Raw genomic sequence first — 22,476 nt, 5'->3', positions numbered from 1 at the left:
AACTTGGGATAAAGGAGGGAGTGCATTGGGACACAGAAGGAGGGAGGGAGCATGAACTTGGGATATAGGATGGAGAGTGGGAGGGAAAGACAGGTGGGGAAGGGAATAGAAAGGGAAAATTGTTGAACATAAATATGTGAGTGAGAAGTAAAGAGATGGTGCACATGGGAAATGGAAGAGAGGAGAATTTTGGGGCATAGGGAGAGAAAGGAGTGAGGTACAAATGCATGGGAAAGAAAAAGATGAGAGGGAGAAATGTTATGGTGGTGGAGAGGGAACAGTGGGACAGATTGAAAGGGATGCACAATGGAGGAATGTTTGATATAGTGGTGGAGGGAATGGAGGGGGAAATGTGACATGGTGCTGGAGAGGGGTGATAGAAGGAGACATGTTGGACTTGGTACTGGTGGGCAGGGACGTAAGATGTTTCACATGGTCAGAGGGATGAGAGGGAAAAATGTTGGATGTGGCAGTAGAGGGGATGGGAGAGATGCACCCAGGATCACTCGCTCTTTTTCCCAGCTCCCTTTGAAGCAAGGGGAGGGAATGAGAGAAAGAGAGGAAGACATGTTGTACATGGGGATGGAGGAAAGAGGAAGAAATGCAGGAGTGGGGAGGGGAGAAAGAGGGAGATTGATCCAGGACAGGAGGGAGGAAGGATGCTGTACAGTGAGAGGAATGAAAGAGAGGGGGAGAAATGCTGGACCGTGGTAGGAGGAATCAATGGTCAGCAACAGAAGGATTTGCAGAAGATGGGAAAGCGGAAAAAAGAGAAACTGGGACCAACTTGATGGAAAAATAAATCTCCAGACAACAAAGGTAAAAAAGGAATTTATTGTCTGAAATATGTTAGCTTGGGACATGTATATAACAGATGTCTTTGTATTGTGTTCAAAAGAAAAGGAAATGCATTTCTGGTTTTATTTCTCCAGTGCTGAACTACTTGCTGACTCTTACTGTGGCTGATGGGGATCCCTAAGCACCACCAGCTGAGGACCTCCTCCAAAGATGGACAGAACTCACCTTCACCAAGCACAGCAGTCACTGGTAGCATTTCTGATCCACTGAGGTGCTAGCATCTGTGACTCAGGGACGCTACTGCTGCCTGCCAATCTTGGCATAAAGGACCCCCAGCCACCTTCAGAGGAAGTCCTCAGCTGACATAGCTTAGGGGTCCTCCTCAGCTGGAGTATTTATATTTACATTAGAATCTCTGGCAGAGACCCATTTACAAAGTATGTATTTTCCCAATTGATATTTCCAAATTAATAAAGTGTCTTTGCTTATTTGTAAATGGGTCTCTATCAGAGCCTTTAATCCAGTAGCATAATTAAATGAAATAACTCTGGGTCTAGGGAAAGTACAAAACATGCGAATAATGCTAAAGGTGTCCAAGTAGCTCAAGCGGGAACATCCCCACTGAGACATAACAAACATACAACATGGAGGGCTATGTACGTAAATGCCCACAGTCTGGGAAACAAGATCCTGGAATTAGAAACAGAAATGAGGAATGCCGACCTGGATGTGGTGGCAATATCTGAGACCTGGCTCACGGATTCCCACGGGTGGGATATGGTCATACCGGGTTACAACTTGCTTCGCCAGGACAGGGAGGGCAAAATGGGAGGAGGTGTAGCATTATATACTAAAGATGACATTAAGGTCACCAGAATCACAGATGTCCACTACACTGGGGAATCCCTTTGGGTAAATTTGGCCAGAGGGAAGGACAAATGCCTGTATCTTGGCGTAATATACAGACCCCCAAGACAACAGGATGACCTAGATATGGAATTAATCGGAGATATAGAGAATATCACTTTGCGTGGGGACACAGTATTGTTAGGTGACTTCAACATGCCTGATGTGATTGGGACACCCTTTTCTCTGCTTCCGGCAGCAGCAGGAGGCTATTAAACTCTATGAAGGGAGCAAGACTCAGGCAACTAGTGTTGGAATCAACAAGGGATCAGGCAATACTGGACCTGATACCAATGGAGAAAGTGTCACAGAGGTCTCGGTGGGCGACACATTGGCCTTCAGTGACCACAACATGGTATGGTTCAATCTCAGGAAAGGTTTCACTAAATCTACCACACTGACCAAGGTCCTCAAATTCAAGGACACAAACTTCAAAGAAATGGGAGACTTCGTTCACCAGGCGCTACAAAGCCAAGCAGAAACTGATAACGTGGAAGAAATGTGGTCGACTTTGAAAGCCACCATACAAGAAGCAACAAACCGCTATGTTAAATCAGTAAGTAAACGGCGAAGGAACAATAAGCCACAGTGGTTCTCTGCGGAGATTTCGGACCTCATCAAGGAGAAGAAAAAAGCATTCATCTCATACAAACAATCAGGGAAACAGGACTCTAGGGAAGTCTATCTGGCCAAGTCAAAAGCCATCAAAATAGCAGTTAGGGAGGCCAAATTCCGCCTGGAGGAGACTCTAGCGAAGAACATCCAGAAAGGAGATAAATCCTTCTTCTGGTATATCAGTGACAGAAATAAGAACTCAGGCGGGATAGTACGTCTTAGGAAACCAGACGAAGACTATGTAGAAGCGGACTCGGAAAAAGCCCAACTGTTAAATGAATACTTCTGCTCAGTCTTCACCCGTGAGGTGCCAGGACTCGGCCCTCAGCTACAGACAAGGGTTGACGCAGATGACCCGTTTAGTAATTTCGAGTTTACACCCAGCGGTGTCTACTGCGAGCTGTCAAAGCTTAAGGTTAACAAGGCAATGGGGCCTGACAACCTACACCCCAGAGTGCTCAGGGAGTTGTGTGATGTCTTGGCGGAACCGCTATCTGCGCTCTTCAATCTCTCCCTTAGTACGGGTAACGTCCCGTTGGACTGGAAGACGGCTAACGTCATTCCACTCCACAAGAAAGGATCCAAAATGGAGACAGCAAACTACAGACCGGTGAGTCTCATATCAATAGTGTGCAAACTAATGGAAACTCTAATCAAACGCCAATTGGATACGATCCTGAACGAAGAGAATCTACGGGATCCCCGTCAACATGGATTTATTAAGGGGAGATCCTGCCAATCCAACCTGATCAGCTTCTTTGGGTGACGAGGAAGCTGGATGTTGGGGAGTCCCTGGACATCGTATACCTGGACTTCAGTAAAGCATTCGATAGCGTACCACACTGCAGGTTGCTGAGCAAGATGAGTTCTATAGGATTGGGCGACACATTGACGAAATGGGTTGGGAACTGGCTTGGAGGTAAGCTTCAGAGGGTAGTGGTGAATGGCACCCCCTCCGAAATGACGGAGGTAATCAGTGGAGTGCCGCAGGGCTCGGTCCTGGGCCCGATCCTATTCAACATCTTTATAAGAGACTTGGCAGAAGGGCTGCGAGGTAAAATAACATTATTTGCTGATGACGCCAAACTAAGCAATGTAGTGGGCAAAAGCACAACAGACATAAATTCAATGTCCGACAACATGATGCACGAACTACTCCTACTGGAGCGCTGGTCTAGGTCTTGGCAACTCAGCTTCAATGCCAAAAAATGCAAAGTCATGCACCTGGGCAGCCAAAATCCATGCAAGACTTACACCCTTAATGGCGAGATCCTAACAAGAACTGAAGCAGAACGAGACTTAGGGGTGATCGTCAGTGAGAACATGAAGACTGCCAATCAAGTGGAGCAAGCTTCATCCAAGGCAAGGCAAATCATAGGTTGCATACGCAGGAGTTTCGTCAGCCGTAAGCCTGAAGTCATTATGCCATTGTATAGATCCATGGTGAGGCTCCACCTGGAATACTGTGTGCAATTCTGGAGGCCGCATTACCGTAAGGATGTGCTGAGACTGGAGTCGGTCCAGAGAATGGCCACCCGGATGGTCTCGGGACTCAAGGATCTCCCGTACGAGGAACGGCTGGATAAGTTGCAGCTGTACTCACTCGAGGAACGCAGAGAGAGGGGTGACATGATCGAGACATTCAAGTATCTCACGGGCCGCATCGAGGTAGAAGAAGATATCTTCTTTTTCAAGGGTCCCGTGGCAACAAGGGGGCATCCATGGAAAATCAGGGGCGGGAAACTGCATGGGGACACCAGGAAATTCTTTTTCACTGAAAGGATGGTTGATCGCTGGAATAGTCTTCCACTTCAGGTTATTAAGGCCAGCAGCGTGCCTGATTTTAAGGCCAAATGGGATAGACACGTGGGATCTATTCACAGAGAAAGGTAGGGGAGGGTCATTGGGGTGGGCAGACTAGATGGGCCGTGGCCCTTATCTGCCGTCTATTTCTATGTTTCTATGTTTACTTTTGAAGTTTATAGGGACGGGTGGGGATGGGTTTGATTCCAGTGGGGACGGACAGGCTTGATTTCTGTCCCCGTGCAACTCTAGTCTGAAGTGTGCTTAGTGTGACAAATACAAAATCCAAGCAGGCAAATTACCTTAAAAGTAAAAGTTTAAATCCATTTTGTATGCATTATTTCAAAATGAACATGAAATTATTGACCTTGTTAAAAAATTCCCTTCTTGTGGTTAATCTATATAATTATGACTCCATCTGAAGAATGATCCAGCAGTTCTTTCAATACACCCTTCTGATATTCTCTTCATGGCATAGTGCTTCCAGCATCCTTGCCCCCTGATTTTGATATGTACTCTTGTTACTTATTAAAGGTATTGGCATTCCTTTGGTGTCCACAGGTGCTGGCTTATATCAGAAACTGAAAGAATACCTTCTTACTGAAGAACAGCTGAAAGAAAATGGCTACCCCATGCCATATCCAGAGAAACCAGGTCGTGCCATGCTTTTTACCAGTGAAGAGAAAAAGACTTCTGACTGTAAGACACACTCTTATTAAGATGATTAGTAGCCAGCTCTGGTCAGTTAAAAAGACTGTGGTCATGATATATATTAAGCGCAGATGAGCGTCATCTTCCATAGTTCAGAAATATTAAGGATGACTCTTTGCCTTGGCAGTCTTTAAAGCAACAGTCTCACACATCCTTGAAAATTCAAATATGCATCCTTTGTGGTTCTTTGAAGTTTTTAATTGTTAATTCCAGTGCAAAAAGCACATGAATTCTGAACCTGTGGATAGTGCATCTACACATGTGAGGAATGCAGAAGGCATCTACATTTCCAATTCCGCCTTCCTGCATCATCGGGCACTGCTCTACTCAGTTTTTTCCTTCTGCATGCCAGTTGAGAAGGTGTCTTCTGTAGCACCTGGTAGACTGGTATAGTCCTTACGAATGGGCTATATACCTCACTGCTACCAGCAGGTGGAGACTGAGAATAAACTTGTATATCAGGATAGCTTCCCCTCTTGCAATCCAGTCTTCCTCAGTTTCCATTGAAGCAGGTGGTAAGACTAATTTGGCTCCCTTCTTAGTACTGTTGGAATTTAGTTTTGGACTCCTGGGTTCCCCTTTTGTGCCGGATAGAGCTTGAACGGATCCTATTTAGGGATCTATATGACCTCGGGGATGTTAAACTCGGTGGGTCTCATGCTGGGTCCCTCTCCCCACCTTCCTCCATCTCCCCACATTTTTGTAGAGGTGCCTCAGCCGGCGGCCTGGCCCCCTGGTTGGTCAGCCCTCCAGCTTTTAGAGCCATGGAGTCTGTTCTGACTAAGTGAAAAAAAAAAATACCCTGAGGTGTGCCGGTCTAAAGGGCTCAATTCCCTTTAAAACTGCCATTTGTATTTTTTTTTCTCATCTAATCAGCACTTTTATTTACAGCTAAGACGTTTTTCAGCACAATAAGCACTTTTAAGGGGGAAAAAAATGCTCAATGTGCTCTAGATGCAAGGTACTCGTGGCCGGCCTGTGCAAGCGTTGTACAGGCTGGAGCAGTGGGGGAGTCTCGTCGGCAGCGATTGCCGGCAGCCAGGGCACCCCATTGCAAGTACCTCGCGAAGGATTCCCTTACTGCCAGAGCAGCTGGGGATTCCTTTTTCTTGTCGGTCGGTTCCTCGGCCTCAGCGTCAGGAGTCCCAGGCTTTTCAGACACTACAGGCCGCAGGAGCTCCGATTTTGGCGGTTTCAGTTCCAATTTTGGCGGGAACCTCCTCCTTCATTTCTGTTACCTCAGGTGACCTTCCCCCTGTTCTGGAAATACAGGGGCAAGGTATAGCGGTGAAGTCGGGCAAGAGTGATCTTCCTATGCTCCTGCCCCGTGCATGAGTACCTGTGAGACTAGCACAGTGCAAGAGCGTAGGAAGATCACTCTGCCCCACTTCACCGCTAGACCACCAGGCTTTAAAAATAAGTTGAGTGGTCTGGGAGGCGGAGGTAGGTCAGAGTGAACCCTAAGTAAGTTGTGGAGGCTTTAAAATGTAAGTAGTAGAAAGATCTGGTAGGGGGATAAAAACTGTGACTAATCAGTCGCTCAATCCAAACCCGTGAATATATAGGGGGGAGTGTACTTGATATATCCTTGTGTCTCAGTTCACGTACTATTAAATAGTAGCTATAATTGTGTTAAAATTTTTATTTCTTAGAGAGATTTAGAACGTCTCAACTCTTTCCTGGAGGTGCACCTAACCAGTTAGGTTTTCAGGATTACTGCAATGAACATGCATGAAATGGGTCTTCTGTACATGTAAATCTGTCTCATGCATATTCATTGTTGAAATCCTGAAAACCAGACTGGCTAGGTGCGCCTCCAGAAGAGAGTTGAGAAGCACTGATTTAGAGCACTCTTTATGTGCAAAGTTATTGATTGTTGAAATTGCAGTTGAAGGGCTGGGGATTGGATTTATTCTGGTAATCTGTGTGTTTTTAAGCTTCCTGTAGGGTCTGCTGCCGGTGTGGCTCCGAATACATGGTTTCTGTCAATGGGAACTATGTCCGGAAGGAAGAATGTTTCTATCACTGGGGGAAGCTACGCAGACAGAGAGGTGACTCCCTTCCACTTCCTCCAAAATCCCAAGAGCCTAGGCTTGTTTTTATTCAGTGAGTGAGCTACGGTGTGTGGGTTACTTGAACCGATATGCCTGCACAGTATTTGTGTTTCCAATTAAAACCTTTGCAGGCTACGATGACTTCTTATTGGCTCAGTGCAAGAATTATCTAGAGATTAGAATTCCTATAAGTTCCTCCCGATAAAGTTTTTGTATTATATATACTGTATTTTGTCTTGTTACCTACATGTTCTATAATCAAAAGTAGCAGGTTATAAATGAAATATTCTGTCAACAGTATTTGGGTGGTCTGCAAAGCTCATGTAATTTGTATGTTCTAAACCCAACTTGTCCAACCTTTTTTCTATTGGGGTCACATTTTATATTTTGTAATGTTTAGACGGCCACCATACGTATGCAACACATGCATTCATATACTCTGGAGAATAAGGTGATACCTTTTAATAAAACTAACTTATTTTCTAGTGCAATGTGTCTAGTAGTCCTGAATGCTAGGGTTATGCATCTGAACCCGCGAGTTGCTTGCAGAATGCTGTCAGTCATCTTTGAACTCAGCCTCCTTCCCAGGAAGCTGCTCCTGCCCCCTCAGTTTTTTTTCTGCATGTAAGTTTCTCAGAAGTGTTTCTGCTCTGCAGTTTGATTTTTGGGGGGATATTTTTTCTTACTTGTTCTGACCTCTGCCTGGGAGAAGACACAGACTCACGCTGAGGAAGTCTAAAAGGAACCCTAAGTATCTTAATAAAATATTTGGCCCGTGACTTAGCCTGTGTTTTAGATTTTGGCCCCTTTTGTGATTGAGTTTGACACCCCTGCCATAGGGAGTTGTTCTTTAAGTTTATAGAAGCAGGGCATTCCTTACGCACGGTTTCATCCTTCTTACCGAAAGTGATCTTGTCTTTCCAAGTCAATCAGGAAGTCCGTTTGCCCGCTTTTCATCCTATGAGGTCTAAGAAAAAGGATAAAGCGTTGCATTTGTTGAATGAGTTTACACTCCTCTGCCAGCAGGTGGAGACTGAGACACTAACTTTTTTTTTGGCTACAGTACAAGTGGGCTGTGCAGTCCCTCTTACAATCAGTCTTTTCTCAGTCTCCAGCAGATTGTGCAGTCTTTTTATTTTAGGCCTGTTGGATCTTGTTAGTCCCTTTTGCTGTCTGGCTAGAGCTTGGGGGACCCTCTTGGGGGTGCCACACTTGAAAGGGTTGAGTCCCTCCCCCCATTTCCCCCTTCTCCCCAGGTTTTCTGTGCTTAGAGGAGTCTCAACTGTATACTATGCCACCTATACCGGCACTGACTACAGTTTAGAGCAGTGTTTCTCAACTTCTTCAAGCCAAGTACCCCTAAGCCTTACAAATACCAACCGAGTACCCCCACCCAAGCTCTGGCCCAGACCTGCCCTAGCTTCGCCCCTGACCCCACCCCATAACAATAGCACTAATCGTAACCCAATTTTTTCCATTCTTTTTTCATATGCACACAATATAAAAATATTGATATATAATGGTAGCCATAAAATGTAAAAAAAACCCACAAAGCGCACTGTTCGCACAGAAAATGTTAATTATCATTTATATTTGGGGGATTTCAAAGAGGTCAAGGCAGATGATTTTAAAATATACAATCAGTAACAACTATAGAAAAATAGACAAATATAGAGCAAAATATAGACAGAGATATAAATTCACAAAACTGACACATTTTGATCACTAAATTTAAAATAAAATGATTTTTCCTACCTTTGTTGTCTGGTGATTTCATGAGTCTCTGGTTGCATTTCCAATATTTCTTTCTTTTTGCCTCCTGCACGCTTCCTGTCCTCCGGACCCCATTCTCTTCCCCAACCAACATATCTCTCTCTCACTCTCTCATACTCTCTCTCTCTCACTCTCTCTCACTCTCTCACACTCTCTCTCACTCTCTTTCTCAATGAGTCCAACTTTTCTTCCTCTCTCCTCCACCCCTATTGGCAATATGTTTCCCTCTCTCTCTCACTGTCCAGCTGTCTTGAGAGATCCAGACATCTCTCCCACCCCCTGTACTGCCACATCCAACATTTCTCCGTCTCTCATCCCCCAGATCATGTTTCACTTATGCCCACCAGCTCAATGCCCATTTCTCCTTCTATCACCCCTCTCCAGCACAATGCCACATCATTACTATGTCCAACATTCCTCCCCCTTATACTTTCTATCACCCCTCTCCAGCACAATGCCACATCATTACTATGTCCAACATTCCTCCCCCTTGTACCTTCTATCACCCCTCTCCAGCACAATGTCACATCATTACTATGTCCAACATTCCTCCCCCTTGTACCTTCTATCACCCCTCTCCAGCACAATGCCACATCATTACTATGTCCAACATTTCTCCCGCTTGTATATGTCAGCATATCATGAATACCTCAGGCTGCAAAAAAGGTTTCCATTAGATCTAGGTCCAGATTATTTAGAAAACTCTTTGAAAATTATTGGATTTTACATATCTGATGTAATTACTGTTGTCTTTCTTTCCTGATGGCATGTCTGTTGTGTTGTGTGTGTCCCCCTTCACAGTGCCAGGAGGCTGGGAAACTCACTACAACTGCTGTTCTGGACCTGTGGGCTCGCCTGGGTGTCAGATAGCTAAAGTAAGTAAACTCTTATATAGGGTTAAATAGGAGATTACCTACTTCCCTCAGGGGAGAAAGAGTTACAAGAGGATATTGCACCAGCCTGGACATTCCCTTGATTTGAAACCAGAGTGGGTTGCAAGGTTGTGCTGTCCGATTTGTTGATTCGAATATATTCACCGATTCACTTTGATAAATCGATTTGAATTGATTCATTATCTGAAAAAATTGAATTCACCGATTCAGCAAAATGCACAGATGCACCCTCCCCACGGGCCTCCTAAAGCAGCAGCAGTGGTGGCTGGTAAGCAGAGCCAGCCCTCTGATTTGGGTTGCTTGTGGCCTGCCCCACCAGGGACTTTCCTCTGCCACATCACTGATGATGAGGCAAAGGGAAGCCCTGGCGGGGCAGACTGCAATCTGCCTGTTCACAGCACTGCTTCTTCGAGGTCGGGTACCGCCATACTGCTACTGCTTTGGGAGGCCTGAAGGTATGTCAGATCTCACGGTGGGAGGGTCGGTGGGATGCTGCTGCACAAGGTGATGGGAGAGAGGGATGGAAAACGACTGCACAGGAGGATGGGAGGGATGGAAAGCTGCTGCACATGGGGGGTAGACAGGAAGAATTGCTGGGGTGGAGGAGAGGAAGGGAAAGATGAAACAGAGGTAGAAAGGTGTGAGAGGGAGAAATCCTGCATATGGTGGAGGGAGACATGCATGGAGAAGAGAGAGGAAGAAATGTTGGACCTAGGGTAGATGTTGCATAGGGAGAGAGAAAGAAATGTATATGAAATGGAGGGATGGACGGGAATAGAGAGAGATGGTAGACAGTTGGAAAGAAACAAATGTTGGATATGGCAGAAGAAGATAGAAAAAATAATTTTATTTTCTATTTTGTTATTACAATATATTAGATTTGAAGTGTGTATCCTGCCAGAGCTGGTGTTAGACAGTAAGCATGAGCTCAGACCTAAGAGAGAGAAAAAGTATTTTTTGTTTATTTTGTTTACACCACAACACCGGCATGAGGTTGGATAGGGCAAAGGGGGTGGATGAAAAAACAAACAAACAAACACCCGATTGGGCGGGAACTCGAATTGAAAAATCGATTCAATAGGCCAAATCGAAAAATTTTTCCTTGAATCGTGAGGCACTAGTGCAAGTCTGGAGTACCTTGAGCTATACTGGGCCTGCATGGGGAACTAGTGTTACCTGCCAAGTAAATCTAAAGTATAGAGGCACTAGTATGGCTCAGAGTGCAGCCTTGTTTTACAGAAAAGTGCTCTCTAGTGAACCGCTAGGTAAGGGTTCAAGCATATTGCATTGTGCTACTTTTTACTATTTGCTTTTCTTCTTTTACCCCTTTAACATTGGTGGTTAATTATTAATAGCTTTATGGATCTACTGCACAAGCCTTCTTGAGTGCTGTTGACATTGTCCTCTAATCAGTTTTTTTCTAAAGATGTCACTGTCCAGTCAGCAGCTTTATTATCTGCAGGCTGTTCTTGGTGAAAGGAGTCAGTGGCAGTCTCTGAAGCTGGTTGAAGGTGAGCAGATAAAACAGCAGAGGGCACCCTAACACCTATTACAGTGCATTGAAGCTTGGTCAGAGGAGGTGGCTTCTGTTAGTTTTAAGATTAAAGTATATTCCAGTAAAGAGCTGCTTGTATGCCAGCTGTACTTGTTTCTTTCTTCCCAGGAGTGCCCATCTGGCCACACTTGTGCCAGTAGCTGTTTTTTTCAATACATTTTAAATGTAGGCAATGGCTCCGTTTTTCTTTTTTGCTCTTTCAAACTTTCCTTTGCCTCAGTGGTGTTGGACTTCCTGTTGGGCACTCTTCTGCTGTGTTTTATGCTTAAATTTTTTATTCACAAGTATTAACAAGTACAAGCAATCATAAGCGAACATAACTCATCAACATCACCTTACTCCTCCCTTTCGACCATCCTGAGCCCACCATGATAGGCACAATACACAGGACACTTGAAAAAGTAGCAACACGGATGAAAGAACACAAACTAAAACTTAAGCCTGACAAAACAAACTTCATCCTCCTAGAAAACAGCAAAACTCCAACCTTGACTAACCTAGTAATAAACTCGATCTCGTACCCCATTCAACCCTCACTAAAACTCCTCGGAGTACTAATAGACAAGAAGCTGTACTATGCAACCACAAATCAACAAAATAATATGTTTAACATTTTTGTATTGATTTTTTTCATATAACAACAAGTGTGTCATAAAGATTCATACAATTTCCTTAAGTATACACTTGATATCTCCATAACATATTGTACATACAACATTTCTTATATAATCCTTACTATAATTTTATATAAAATTTTATAATTTTATCAACTATTATTCAGTTATGAATCCCTTTCCCTCCCCTTATTTTGCTAGTTGCACACAATATAACAACTATTATGATAATTTATTTATAATTTATGATAAAGAGAATAAACCTACTCCCCCCTCCTTTATCAAGTATCTTATTATGAGAAAAATTATATCAATCATTGCAAAAATCTGTTAATCAACAAAATAATAAAAACTTCATTCGCAACCATGAGAAACCTAAGACAAGTCAGAAAATTCTTTGACAGGAAACAATTCCAACTAGTGGTTCAATCACTAATACTAAGCCTAATAGACTACTGCAACATACTATATCTCCCCTGCCCAGCAACCATGATAAAACAACTTCAAACAATACAAAACACAGCCCTAAGACTTATCTACTTACTGAAGAAATATGACTACATCACAGAAGCATACCACGAATCACGTTGGCTCCCAATACAAGCCAGAGTACACTTCAAATTCCACTGCCTTCTTTTCAAAGCTATAAACGGAGACAGCCCTACCTACTGGAACAATCGACTAACACAAACCACCTCAACCAGACACAGGAGAACCCACACAATATTCACACACCCACCAACCAAAAATGTCAAAAGAAGAAAAATGTATGATAACCTACTGGCCACCAGAGCAGCAAAACTGGACCAACAGCTCACCAATCTGCTGACTTCGACCACAGACTACAAAACCTTCAAAAAAGAAACAAAAACCCTACTCTTCAAAAAATACATAAAACCAATATAACACAACCAAACAGGCTCTGAACTCCTCCTGCAATTACCAACTACTCCTTAACAAATTAGAAAATGCTCAAACTTCTCCTTAAGTATTTCTTAATATCTTAACAATATGTTCTTCCTATTATCATAACAACTCTTATGTAATCTGCCTTGAACAGCAAGGTAAAGGGGAATAGAAATTACTAATGTAATGTAATCACTTGGGACTATTTCTACCCTGCTGTGTTTTAAATATGTATATACATATAACCACATACATATATGCCATGTACTTATTTGTCTTCAAAGCAACATGTTCATGATGGTCATAAAGAGAACCTGGAGGGTTTTGTGAAGACATTTGAAAAGCGGCTGCCTGCTGATGGGAACCCTGGTGTGTATGCACTGGACTGCGAAATGGTAGGCCCCTATATTACTTTCAGTTTTTTTGGGTTGTTTTTTTTTTCAAATTCTTTATTCATTTTAAAAAACTTAAAATAAGTGTAACATCATTTACATCAATTCAAACTCCAATACAACACTTAATATTCTATTAAATTTCATATCAGAATTTTCCCCCCCCTAATTAATTACATTCTTTAAATTCAATACATTTTGATAGAAAATCAAGTGATGTTTATAAGTTCAAATGTTAATTTGTGCTACACTTGTAAGTTGTAAAATGAATAAAGATTTACAAAAAAAAAATAAAATTCAATACAACCTATCATAAACCTCATTCTAATATACCTTATTTAATATTCAAACCATAGAACACCCTCCCCCCTCCCCCATCTTGGATGTGCATTTTTAAGGGGAACTATAATATTCAATCATTGCAATATTTTGTTAATGGCTCCCAAATTTCCTGAAATTTTTTAAAATTCCCCTGCTGTGTGGCTATTATCCTTTCCATTTTATAAATGTGGCATAAAGAGTTCCACCAGAAACTGTAATTCAGTCTTTCCCAATTTTTCCAGTTACTCATAATCTGTTGTATGGCAACCCCTGTCATAATAAGTAAAAGTCTGTTATTTTTAGATGATATTTGACTCTTAGCCCTCATTGACATGCCAAACAGGACAGTATCATACAATAATGCCACTGGATTTTCCAACATACAATTAAGACGCATATACAGTATGTGGGTAAACATGTAACACCAGATGTATTGAGATGGTAAATTTTCATTTTGTTCACAGGTTCATAAATCATTTTCAAGAATAGATTATATTTTTGTTTCAACAAATAAAGTGCAACAGGTGATTAAAGCTTCCATAGATCCTATTATTATTTCGGATCATGCGGGAGTATGGATAGAATTACAATTAGATCAATTAGAGAATGGTAGACCTCTTTGGAGATTTGATAATGCATTGCTTGTGGATGACAAATTTTTGGAAAATTTTAAAACACAAATTAACGATTTCTTTCAAATAAATTTAGTGGAGGATACATCTATAGAGAATGTATGGGATGCATTTAAAGCAACTATGAGGGGTAACATTATATCATATTCAGCTTTTATTAGGAAACAGATTAAAACACAATATATAGAATTAGAAAAAGAAATAAAAATATTAGAAGCTAAATTGGTAAGTAAATGGGAAAATGAAGTTTTGCAAGCTCTTTTGAAAGCAAAAGGTAAATATAATGAATTAACTTCAAAAATGATAAGAAGAGATTTGTTTTCCAAGCAAACAATGTATTATGGAAATTCTAATAAGGCGGGGAGATTATTGGCAAATTATCTTAAAGCAAAAAAAAGGAAAACTAATATTAATGGAATAAAAGATGATAATGGTATAATAACAAATCAAACAAATATAATATTAAAACAATTTTTAAAATTTTATAAGGACCTATATTCTTCCGAGCCTTATTTGGAGAGACAAAAAGATGGAAAAATTTTTTTAGATTTAATTAATGGACCTAAGGTTCCTGATCATATAAAACGGAGTTTAGATGAACCTATATCATTAAAAGAATTAGAAACAGCATTGAGATCTCTTAGAGTTGGATCCGCTCCAGGTGGTGATGGTTATACAGTAGAATTTTATAAAACATTTCAAAATGTCCTTTCCCCATATTTACTAAATTTATATCAGACACAACTTATAAAAGGTAATATTAAAGGTACTATGGCTGAATCAATAATAATTGTTTTGCCTAAGCCAAATAAAGATCCTACTTTGGTCTCAGACTACAGGCCTATATCTTTGATAAATGTTGATAATAAACTTTTGGCAAAAATTTTGGCTTTGAGATTAGCCAAAGCTCTCCCACATATTATAGATATGCATCAAACGGGTTTCGTTGCTAAAAGACATTCCTCTAATAACTCTAGATTATTGTTTCACATGTTAAACTTGTCAAAAAAAATAGATGAACCAGCTTTTACAGTTTCATTAGATGCTGAAAAAGCATTTGATAGAGTAGAATGGAATTTTATGTATCAGGCTTTAGAATGGTTTGGTATAGGTTCTGGATTTATACGAATGGTAAAAACATTGTATAGCTTCCCGATTGCAAGATTAAATATTAATAATAAGATATCTGATGGTTTTCAATTGCAGAGGGGAGTTAGACAAGGTTGTCCTTTATCTCCTTTGTTATTTGATGTTGTATTAGAACCCTTATTGTTAGCAATACAGCAAACGAGGGAGATACAAGGTATTCCATATTCAGATATGGAATATAAAATTTCAGCTTATGCTGATGATATTTTGCTTTATTTGAGAAATCCAGAGTCTACCTTATCTTCTTTATTGGAATTAATTGATAAGTTTGGCAAATTTTCAGGTTATAAAATTAATTGGAATAAATCTGAAATTATACCTTTAAATATTTATTGTGCAAAAGGATTATTTGACACTTTTCCATTTATATGGAAAGAAGAAGGATTTAAATATCTTGGCATTCAAGTTAAAAATACAATCGAAGATACTGTAAAAGAGAATGAAAAATATGTATTAAAAAAAATTACGGAGTTATGTGAGCAATGGAACCCATTACATATTTCTTGGTGGGGAAGAGTTCAAACTATTAAAATGATGATGTTACCTGTAGTTTGTTACCAAATGAGTATGATACCTATTTATTTTCAGGGGTCCTTTTATAAAAAGCTTAATAGCATTTTAACAAAATTTCTTTGGCTTGGTAAAACACCTAGAATAGCTTTAGTAACTTTGCAAAAATCAATTAAGGAGGGAGGGGTAAATTTTCCAAATTTCTATAGGTACCATCAAGCCTATATTCTACGTCAGGGTATGTATTGGATCCTCCCAGAACTTATGGATAATGTACCGGATTGGTTATATTTGGAATGGCGCCTTATGTTTCCCCTAAATTTAGTTCATCTGCCAAGTATTAACATACCTAGAAGATACAGAGAAAATAAAATATTAATGGATACTTGGAAAACGTTGAGGTTTATTGATAAATTAACACCTATTCCAATAAACAAATCAACTAATCAATCTATATGGATAAACTCCAAGATCAAAATTGGCGGAGCTCAAATCCTTTGGAAGAACTGGATTATTGCAGGCATTAGATCTCTAGACGATGTTATTTCAGAAGGTAAACTGCTGGATTTTTCACAATTGCAACATAGATTTGGTCTTAATAAAACACAAAGTTTTAAATGGTTGCAATTGAAGCAGGCCATTCAGGTTGGGTTCCCTGAATGGAAAACATTGAATAATCAATATAGTTTAAAGTTCTTATGTTTTCAAGCAGACTTCCTAGGACATCAAGCCGCATTGTGGTATAAATTAATATCTGGATATTTGAATAAAAAACCAAAAAATGGTCTAAGAGATATTTGGAGCATTGAGATTAAGCATCAAATTAATGCATCTCAATGGCCACTAATTTGGTCTTGGAGAATGAGATGTACAATGTCAGCATCTATGAGACAAACTTGGTTCTTTTTATTACATAGAGCTTTTTGGACCCCTACACGTTTGCAAAAATTAGACAGTTCTAAGTCTAATAAATGCTGGCACTGTAATCTGGAACCAGGGATATTAGATCACTTACTTTATCATTGTCCCTACATTAAAATTTTTTGGAATTCAATTTGGCCACAAATTAATAAATTAATGGAAAATCATATAGCAATATCATATGATACGGTATTATTTGGAATGATGATGAGGAAAAAAAGTCAAATTTCACCAGAAAATAACAAGCTTTTATTAATTTTGACAGGGGTTGCCATTCAGCATATAACCAACAACTGGAAGAATTATAACAACCTAAATTATACATTTTGGTGGAATACAATATGTCATATATATAAAATGGAAAGAACAATAGCAATACAAAGAGGGACATATACTAAATTCATAAAAATATGGGGGCCATTGACAAAATACTGCAATGAATAAAAATTAATATTTCTCTTCTTCTTTTCTTCTTTTAAATATCTTTTTTATGACACACATAGAGGGGGGGTAATGAAAAAAAATATCTACATAATATGTTATAATATGTTATACAATAAGTAATGTATGAATAAAAAGTAATAGAAGGGTGGAGGGAGGGAGAGGTGATAAAAATATATTTAGAATATGATGTAATAGATATAAAAATGATATTGTGTATTTATCAATTGTAATTTAATATTTTGTACATTTTATGTAAAATTTGAAAATTAAAAATATTATATTAAATTAATAAAAGGGAGGGTGGAGGGTGAGGGGGAAAATCAAACTTAGATATATAATGTATTAGATATAAAAGTGATACTATGTATTTATCAAATGTATTTTAATATTTTGTACACTTTATGTAAAATTTGAAAATAAAAAATAATGGAAAAAAAAAAAAAAGAGATGGTAAAGGCCTTGTCCAACCATGCCTCATACCTGAGAAATAGATTTTTGTCCCATATCTCCACAGAATGGTTGCCAGATTTTGCCTTCAAGAGCATACTACCATCCCAAACAGGCAACCAGTGCTATGAATCATTTCTTTTTTTTCTACTTAATTCTTTATTTGATTATTCATTACAATAACAAATATTCATAAATATCCACTAAATTCTGTATATGAAATACAACTTAACATATAAAGGAAATTAATCAACCATATATAGTCCACATTATAACGGTCACCAGTATCAATTAGAAACTCAAATCCATCTATCTTTTGACATCACAGGCAGTAATTGGCCAATCTATATAAATCATATACCCTCCTCCAATATATATAAAGTTATTAATAATAGAAATTAAGCTTTCAGCAAAGGTTTTCCTTTAATAAAGTCTTCTAACTGGACTGGTTCAAAAAAATATACTTATCACTTCCATACGAGACTAAGCACTTGCATGGGAATTTCAGAAAGAAGGTAGCTCCAGTTGCGATCCATGGTCCATGGCGATCCATCGGACCAGTCATCAAAGTTGGTGGTATTACTTTGGCCTTCCTCTTGCCCATATTAGTAAATTTCGATACTCCCTGCTCCTCTTGGGCTCCGAAGGGGCTCAAAAGGGGTGTGCCCTTTGGCCACGCCTCTTCAGCTCACAACCCAAGGCTCGCGACTGCAGGCCATGTTCCGCGGCTGGGTGTTGATTTAAAGATCCCAGAAGGACCCTCTCAGCTGGCTGGAGCAGTAAGCTGCAGGACTGCCTGCCCCAATATTGAGAAGTGCTTCACAGCACTGGCAGCCGCTATGAATCATTTCTTAAAGTCTAAGCTTTCCTTGTGGGTGTGTCTTTAGTAATGACCCCCCTGCGTAAAAAAATGAAACTTGCTGTGGAACTGACCTGGGACTGCAATTCAGGTCTGCTAGTTCTTAAAATGGCATTGCTCCTGCATTCTGGTGCTATGCATGGTATTGAAATGATTAGATGCTGACTTATATCTGTTTTATATTTTAGAGTTTTATAGTGACTGTGTTTGAATATTTTTCTGCTATAAATAAATAAAACCACTCTCTGAATTAAGTACTGTAGATTTAAATATGAGGTCCTAGCTCAGTCTTAGAGAAAAAAGATCTTATTCTCATACAGTGACCTTTCTTATCCTCTTGGGCTTTGCTCTTTACCTGTTTAGTTTTTGTTCCAAGCAGACTTCAGGTGAGTAAAGATAATGTCTCTGTCTAGTTCCATTGCTTTATGTTAATGATTTATGTCTTCTTTCAGTGCTATACTAAGCATGGGTTAGAACTGACCCGAGTAACTGTCATCAACTCTTCATTGACTGTGGTGTATGACACCTTTGTCAAACCAGACAGCAAGGTGGTCGACTATAACACCAGGTGAGTGCTGCAGCTCTGAGCATCCAAGTCATCTTTTCTTTCAGCTTAGATTTACAAAATTGAAATAAATGCAGTTATATGAACAGCTTCAGTCACTAAGTGCTGAGGTAACCACACTTACTTCCCAGCAGTTCACAGTGGAAAATACATTTTGGAAAGGGAAAGGTATTTTCAACCCAGACATGTCGTCTTTTCTAGCCATTGCTGATTGACATCATGCACGCCAACATTCCTTAGTGTCTTCACCAGACCAATCCAGAACTTGTTATTCCTGCACACCAGCAGATGGAGACGAAATAAAAAATCCTGTATACTTTGCCAAAAAGGGTACCATGAAGCTTTAGCACTACAGTATTTCTCTGTCTCCAGATGGTGATGATCAGACCATATAGCTTCTGGATTGATTACTGAAGCAGCTCCTGAGCCATTTGGAGAACTGAGCTTCAATTGAACAGGTTACCTCTCTGGAAGTCTTGAGCTCCTTGAAAAAAAAAAAAAAGAAGATTGGTGAGCTGGAGCATGGATGCAACTTGGAGTCTGTTCCTCACCCCCCCCCCCCCCCATACAGATGGTTCTCTTTCTCTGAGAATTCAAAAACCAGAAATTATGTTAACACAAGAGCTTTGCTGCAATTTTCTTCAGTTTATAATAGAGATTTGCGCGGGGACAGAAATCGCACCCATCCCCGTGAGGAATCCCACCCGTCCCCGCGAGGAATCCCCTCCGTCCCCGCCCGTCCCTATAAACTTCAGAAATAGTTATTTCATTTAATTATGCTACTGAATTAAAGGCTCTGGTAGAGATCCCTTTACAAATAAGCAAAGAGACTTTATTAATTTGAAATAATTAATTGGGAAGAATACATACTTTGTAAATGGGTTTCTACCAGAGCCTCTAATGTAAATATAAAATATAAATACTCAGCTGATGAGAACCCCCAAGCTGTCAGCTGAGGACTTCCTTTGTAGTTGGCCGGGGATCTCTTTTGCCAAGCTTGGCAGGCAGCAGTAGCATCTCTGAGTCACAGATGCTGGCACCTCAGTGGCTCATGGATGTTGCCAGTGACTGCTGTGCTTAGTTAAGGGGAATTTTGGCCGTCTCTAGAGGAGGTCCTCTGCTGGTGGTGCTTGGGGATCCCCACTAGTCACAGCAAGGGTCAGCAAGTACTTCAACACTGTAGAAATAAAACCAGAAATGCATTTCCTTTTCTTTTGAACATAATACAAAGACATCTGCTATATACATTTCTCAAAGCTAACATATTTTAGTCAATAAATTCTGTTTTTTACCTTTGTTGTCTGGAGACTTATTTTTCCATAAAGTCGGTCCCAGTTTCTTTTTTCCGCTTTCCCATCTTCTGTAAATTCTTCTGTTGCTGTCCATTGGTTCCTCCTACCATGGTTCAGCATTTATCCCTTTCTCATCTTTCGTGCCTGCCCACCAGCCCCATGTCCAACATTTCTCCTTCTATCACCCCTCTCCAGCACCATGCCACATCTCTCCCTCCATTCCCTTCACCACTATGTCCAACATTCCTCCCTCTTGCATCCATTTCAATCTGTCCCACTGTTCCCTTTCCACCACAATATTTCTCCCTCTCATCTGCACCTCACTCCCTCCCTATGACCAAAAATTCTCCTTTCTTCCATTCCCATGTACACAACCATCTCTTTCCCTCCCCGTGTACACAACCATCTCTTTCCCTCCCTTCCTCTCTCCCAAATTCATGCCTTCTGTGTCCAAAAATGCATTCCCTCCCCCACCTCAGCATCTCTTTCCTTCCCTCCCTTCCTCCATCCTCTTTCCCAAGTTCATGCCTTGTGTTCAAAAACGCACTCCCTCCCCCCTTTTGTGTTCTGCGTTTGCCTCCCAGCCCTCATCTGCAAGCAAATTACCAGCAACTTTCTCAGCCAAATGGAGCTTGAGCAACGAGGCTCGTCTTCTATTTCCTGCCACATAGCCGACCGGAAGTCTTCCCCGATAGCGCTGACATCGGAGAGAGGGAGGGCTTTGCTTAAGCCCTCCCTCAGACATCAGCGCTGACATTGGGGAAGACTTCTGGTCGGCTATGTGTGCTGCGGCAGGGCAGGTAGGAAAAAGAAGACGAGCCTCGCGGCTCGAGTTGTATCGAACCCTGCGGGATCCCTGCGACCCTAGGAGGCATCCCCATGGGATCCCTGTGATCCTAGGGGGCATCCCCACGGGATCCCTGTGACCCTAGGGGGCATCCCCATGGGATCCCCATGACCCGAAGGGGGAACCCACAGGATCCCCGCAGGATTCCCGTCGTCCCCGTTCCCGTGCAGCTCTCTAGTTTATAGCGCCGTGGTAAGAGATGAGAACTTTACCTGCACTGCGATTTGGGAGGAGGAACCCATTGTCAGCAGCCTTTCTGAAGGAGCTCTGATTTGGGCCATGAGTTTTTGCTAATGGGAACACCTTTCTTCGAGGGTATTTAGGTTGATCTTGTTATGCCTGATTTTTCATTGGTTGATATTACTGTATTGTTTAACTTCAGTTCACTCTTAAGAGATCTGCATATGCTACAGCAAGGAGGGGCTATAACTCGATTCCTTAGTTTGCCTCCAGAACGGCCTAGACTGATTGGTTTATGCATGACTACTAAGAATTCTAGTAGAACCTTTAAGGTTAGAAGTGCCGTCCCTCCCAAAATTGGTATTTCTCAGTCTCCCAGCGGGTGGTAGAAGTGCAAGCCTGTGCAGATTCGACTGGTCTGGGAGGCCTAGGGATTCCTTGTAAATTGAACTGTGGGAGTGAATGGCGTAATGGTTAGAACTGCTGCCTCAGTACCCTGAGGTTGTGAGTTCAATCCCAGCCTGCTCTTTGTGACTGGGCAACTCACTTAATCCCTCCTTTGCCCAGGTACCAGAGTTAGATTGTGTGCCTGTAGGGCAGTGGTCTCAAACTCAAACCCTTTGCAGGGCCACATTTTGGGTTTCTAGGTACTTGGGGGCCTCAGAAAAAATATTTAATGTTTTATTAAAGAAATGACAATTTTGCATGACATAAAAACTCTTTATAGTTTATAAATCTTTCCTTTTGGCTAAGTCTTAATAATAATATTGTAATTTATAGCTAAAGAGACATATGATCAAGAACCTGCTTTATTTTACTTTTGTGATTATGATAAACATACCGAGGGCCTCAAAATAGTACCTGGCGGGCCGCATGTGGCCCCCGGGCCGCGTGTTTGAGACCACTGCTATAGGGGACAGAAAGAGAAGATACTTAAGAGTACCTGATTACTGTTCAATATTTGTAACCATTTTGGGTGAATCTCTTCATGAAAAGGCAGTAAATAAACATAGCAACCATTGTGGGAACTCGTGTCAGCCATTTTCAGTAGTGAAACTGCATGAACAGGATTGCTGTTGCCTTGGCTCACTACAGCAGGGCTTAAGGTAGGCCCAAGGAGAGGCCTGCGATGAGTCTGAGAGGGAAAAGACTCAAATATAAACCGAGATCCCCATTTTTGGGTCACTTTTTGACCCCAAAATCTAGGTTTATATTCCAGTATATACAGTATCTGGCGAGATCCCAAAGAATAAAATAGATTTTATGCTGCTTGTCCTAGGAATAAGCAG

General features: G+C 40.9%; 1 protein-coding gene across 3 annotated transcripts in view; it reads left to right on the top strand.

Moving 5' to 3' along the window:
• The window catches only part of REXO1 (RNA exonuclease 1 homolog), a 176,229-nt gene that overhangs the window by 107,790 nt on the left and 45,963 nt on the right, over positions 1-22,476 (top strand). For all 3 annotated transcript variants that reach the window (XM_033955063.1, XM_033955062.1, XM_033955064.1), the window contains 5 exons: positions 4,684-4,821; positions 6,771-6,884; positions 9,462-9,535; positions 12,913-13,023; positions 18,756-18,871. In XM_033955063.1, the coding sequence (XP_033810954.1) occupies positions 4,684-4,821; positions 6,771-6,884; positions 9,462-9,535; positions 12,913-13,023; positions 18,756-18,871 (553 nt within the window). The remainder of the gene's footprint in view (positions 1-4,683; positions 4,822-6,770; positions 6,885-9,461; positions 9,536-12,912; positions 13,024-18,755; positions 18,872-22,476) is intronic.

This window comes from Geotrypetes seraphini, chromosome 8 (genome assembly GCF_902459505.1).
Source record: "Geotrypetes seraphini chromosome 8, aGeoSer1.1, whole genome shotgun sequence".
Taxonomy (NCBI): Eukaryota; Metazoa; Chordata; class Amphibia; order Gymnophiona; family Dermophiidae; genus Geotrypetes; species Geotrypetes seraphini.
Note: the sequence above shows the minus strand (reverse complement) of the source record. Positions and strands in the feature narration are given on the sequence as shown.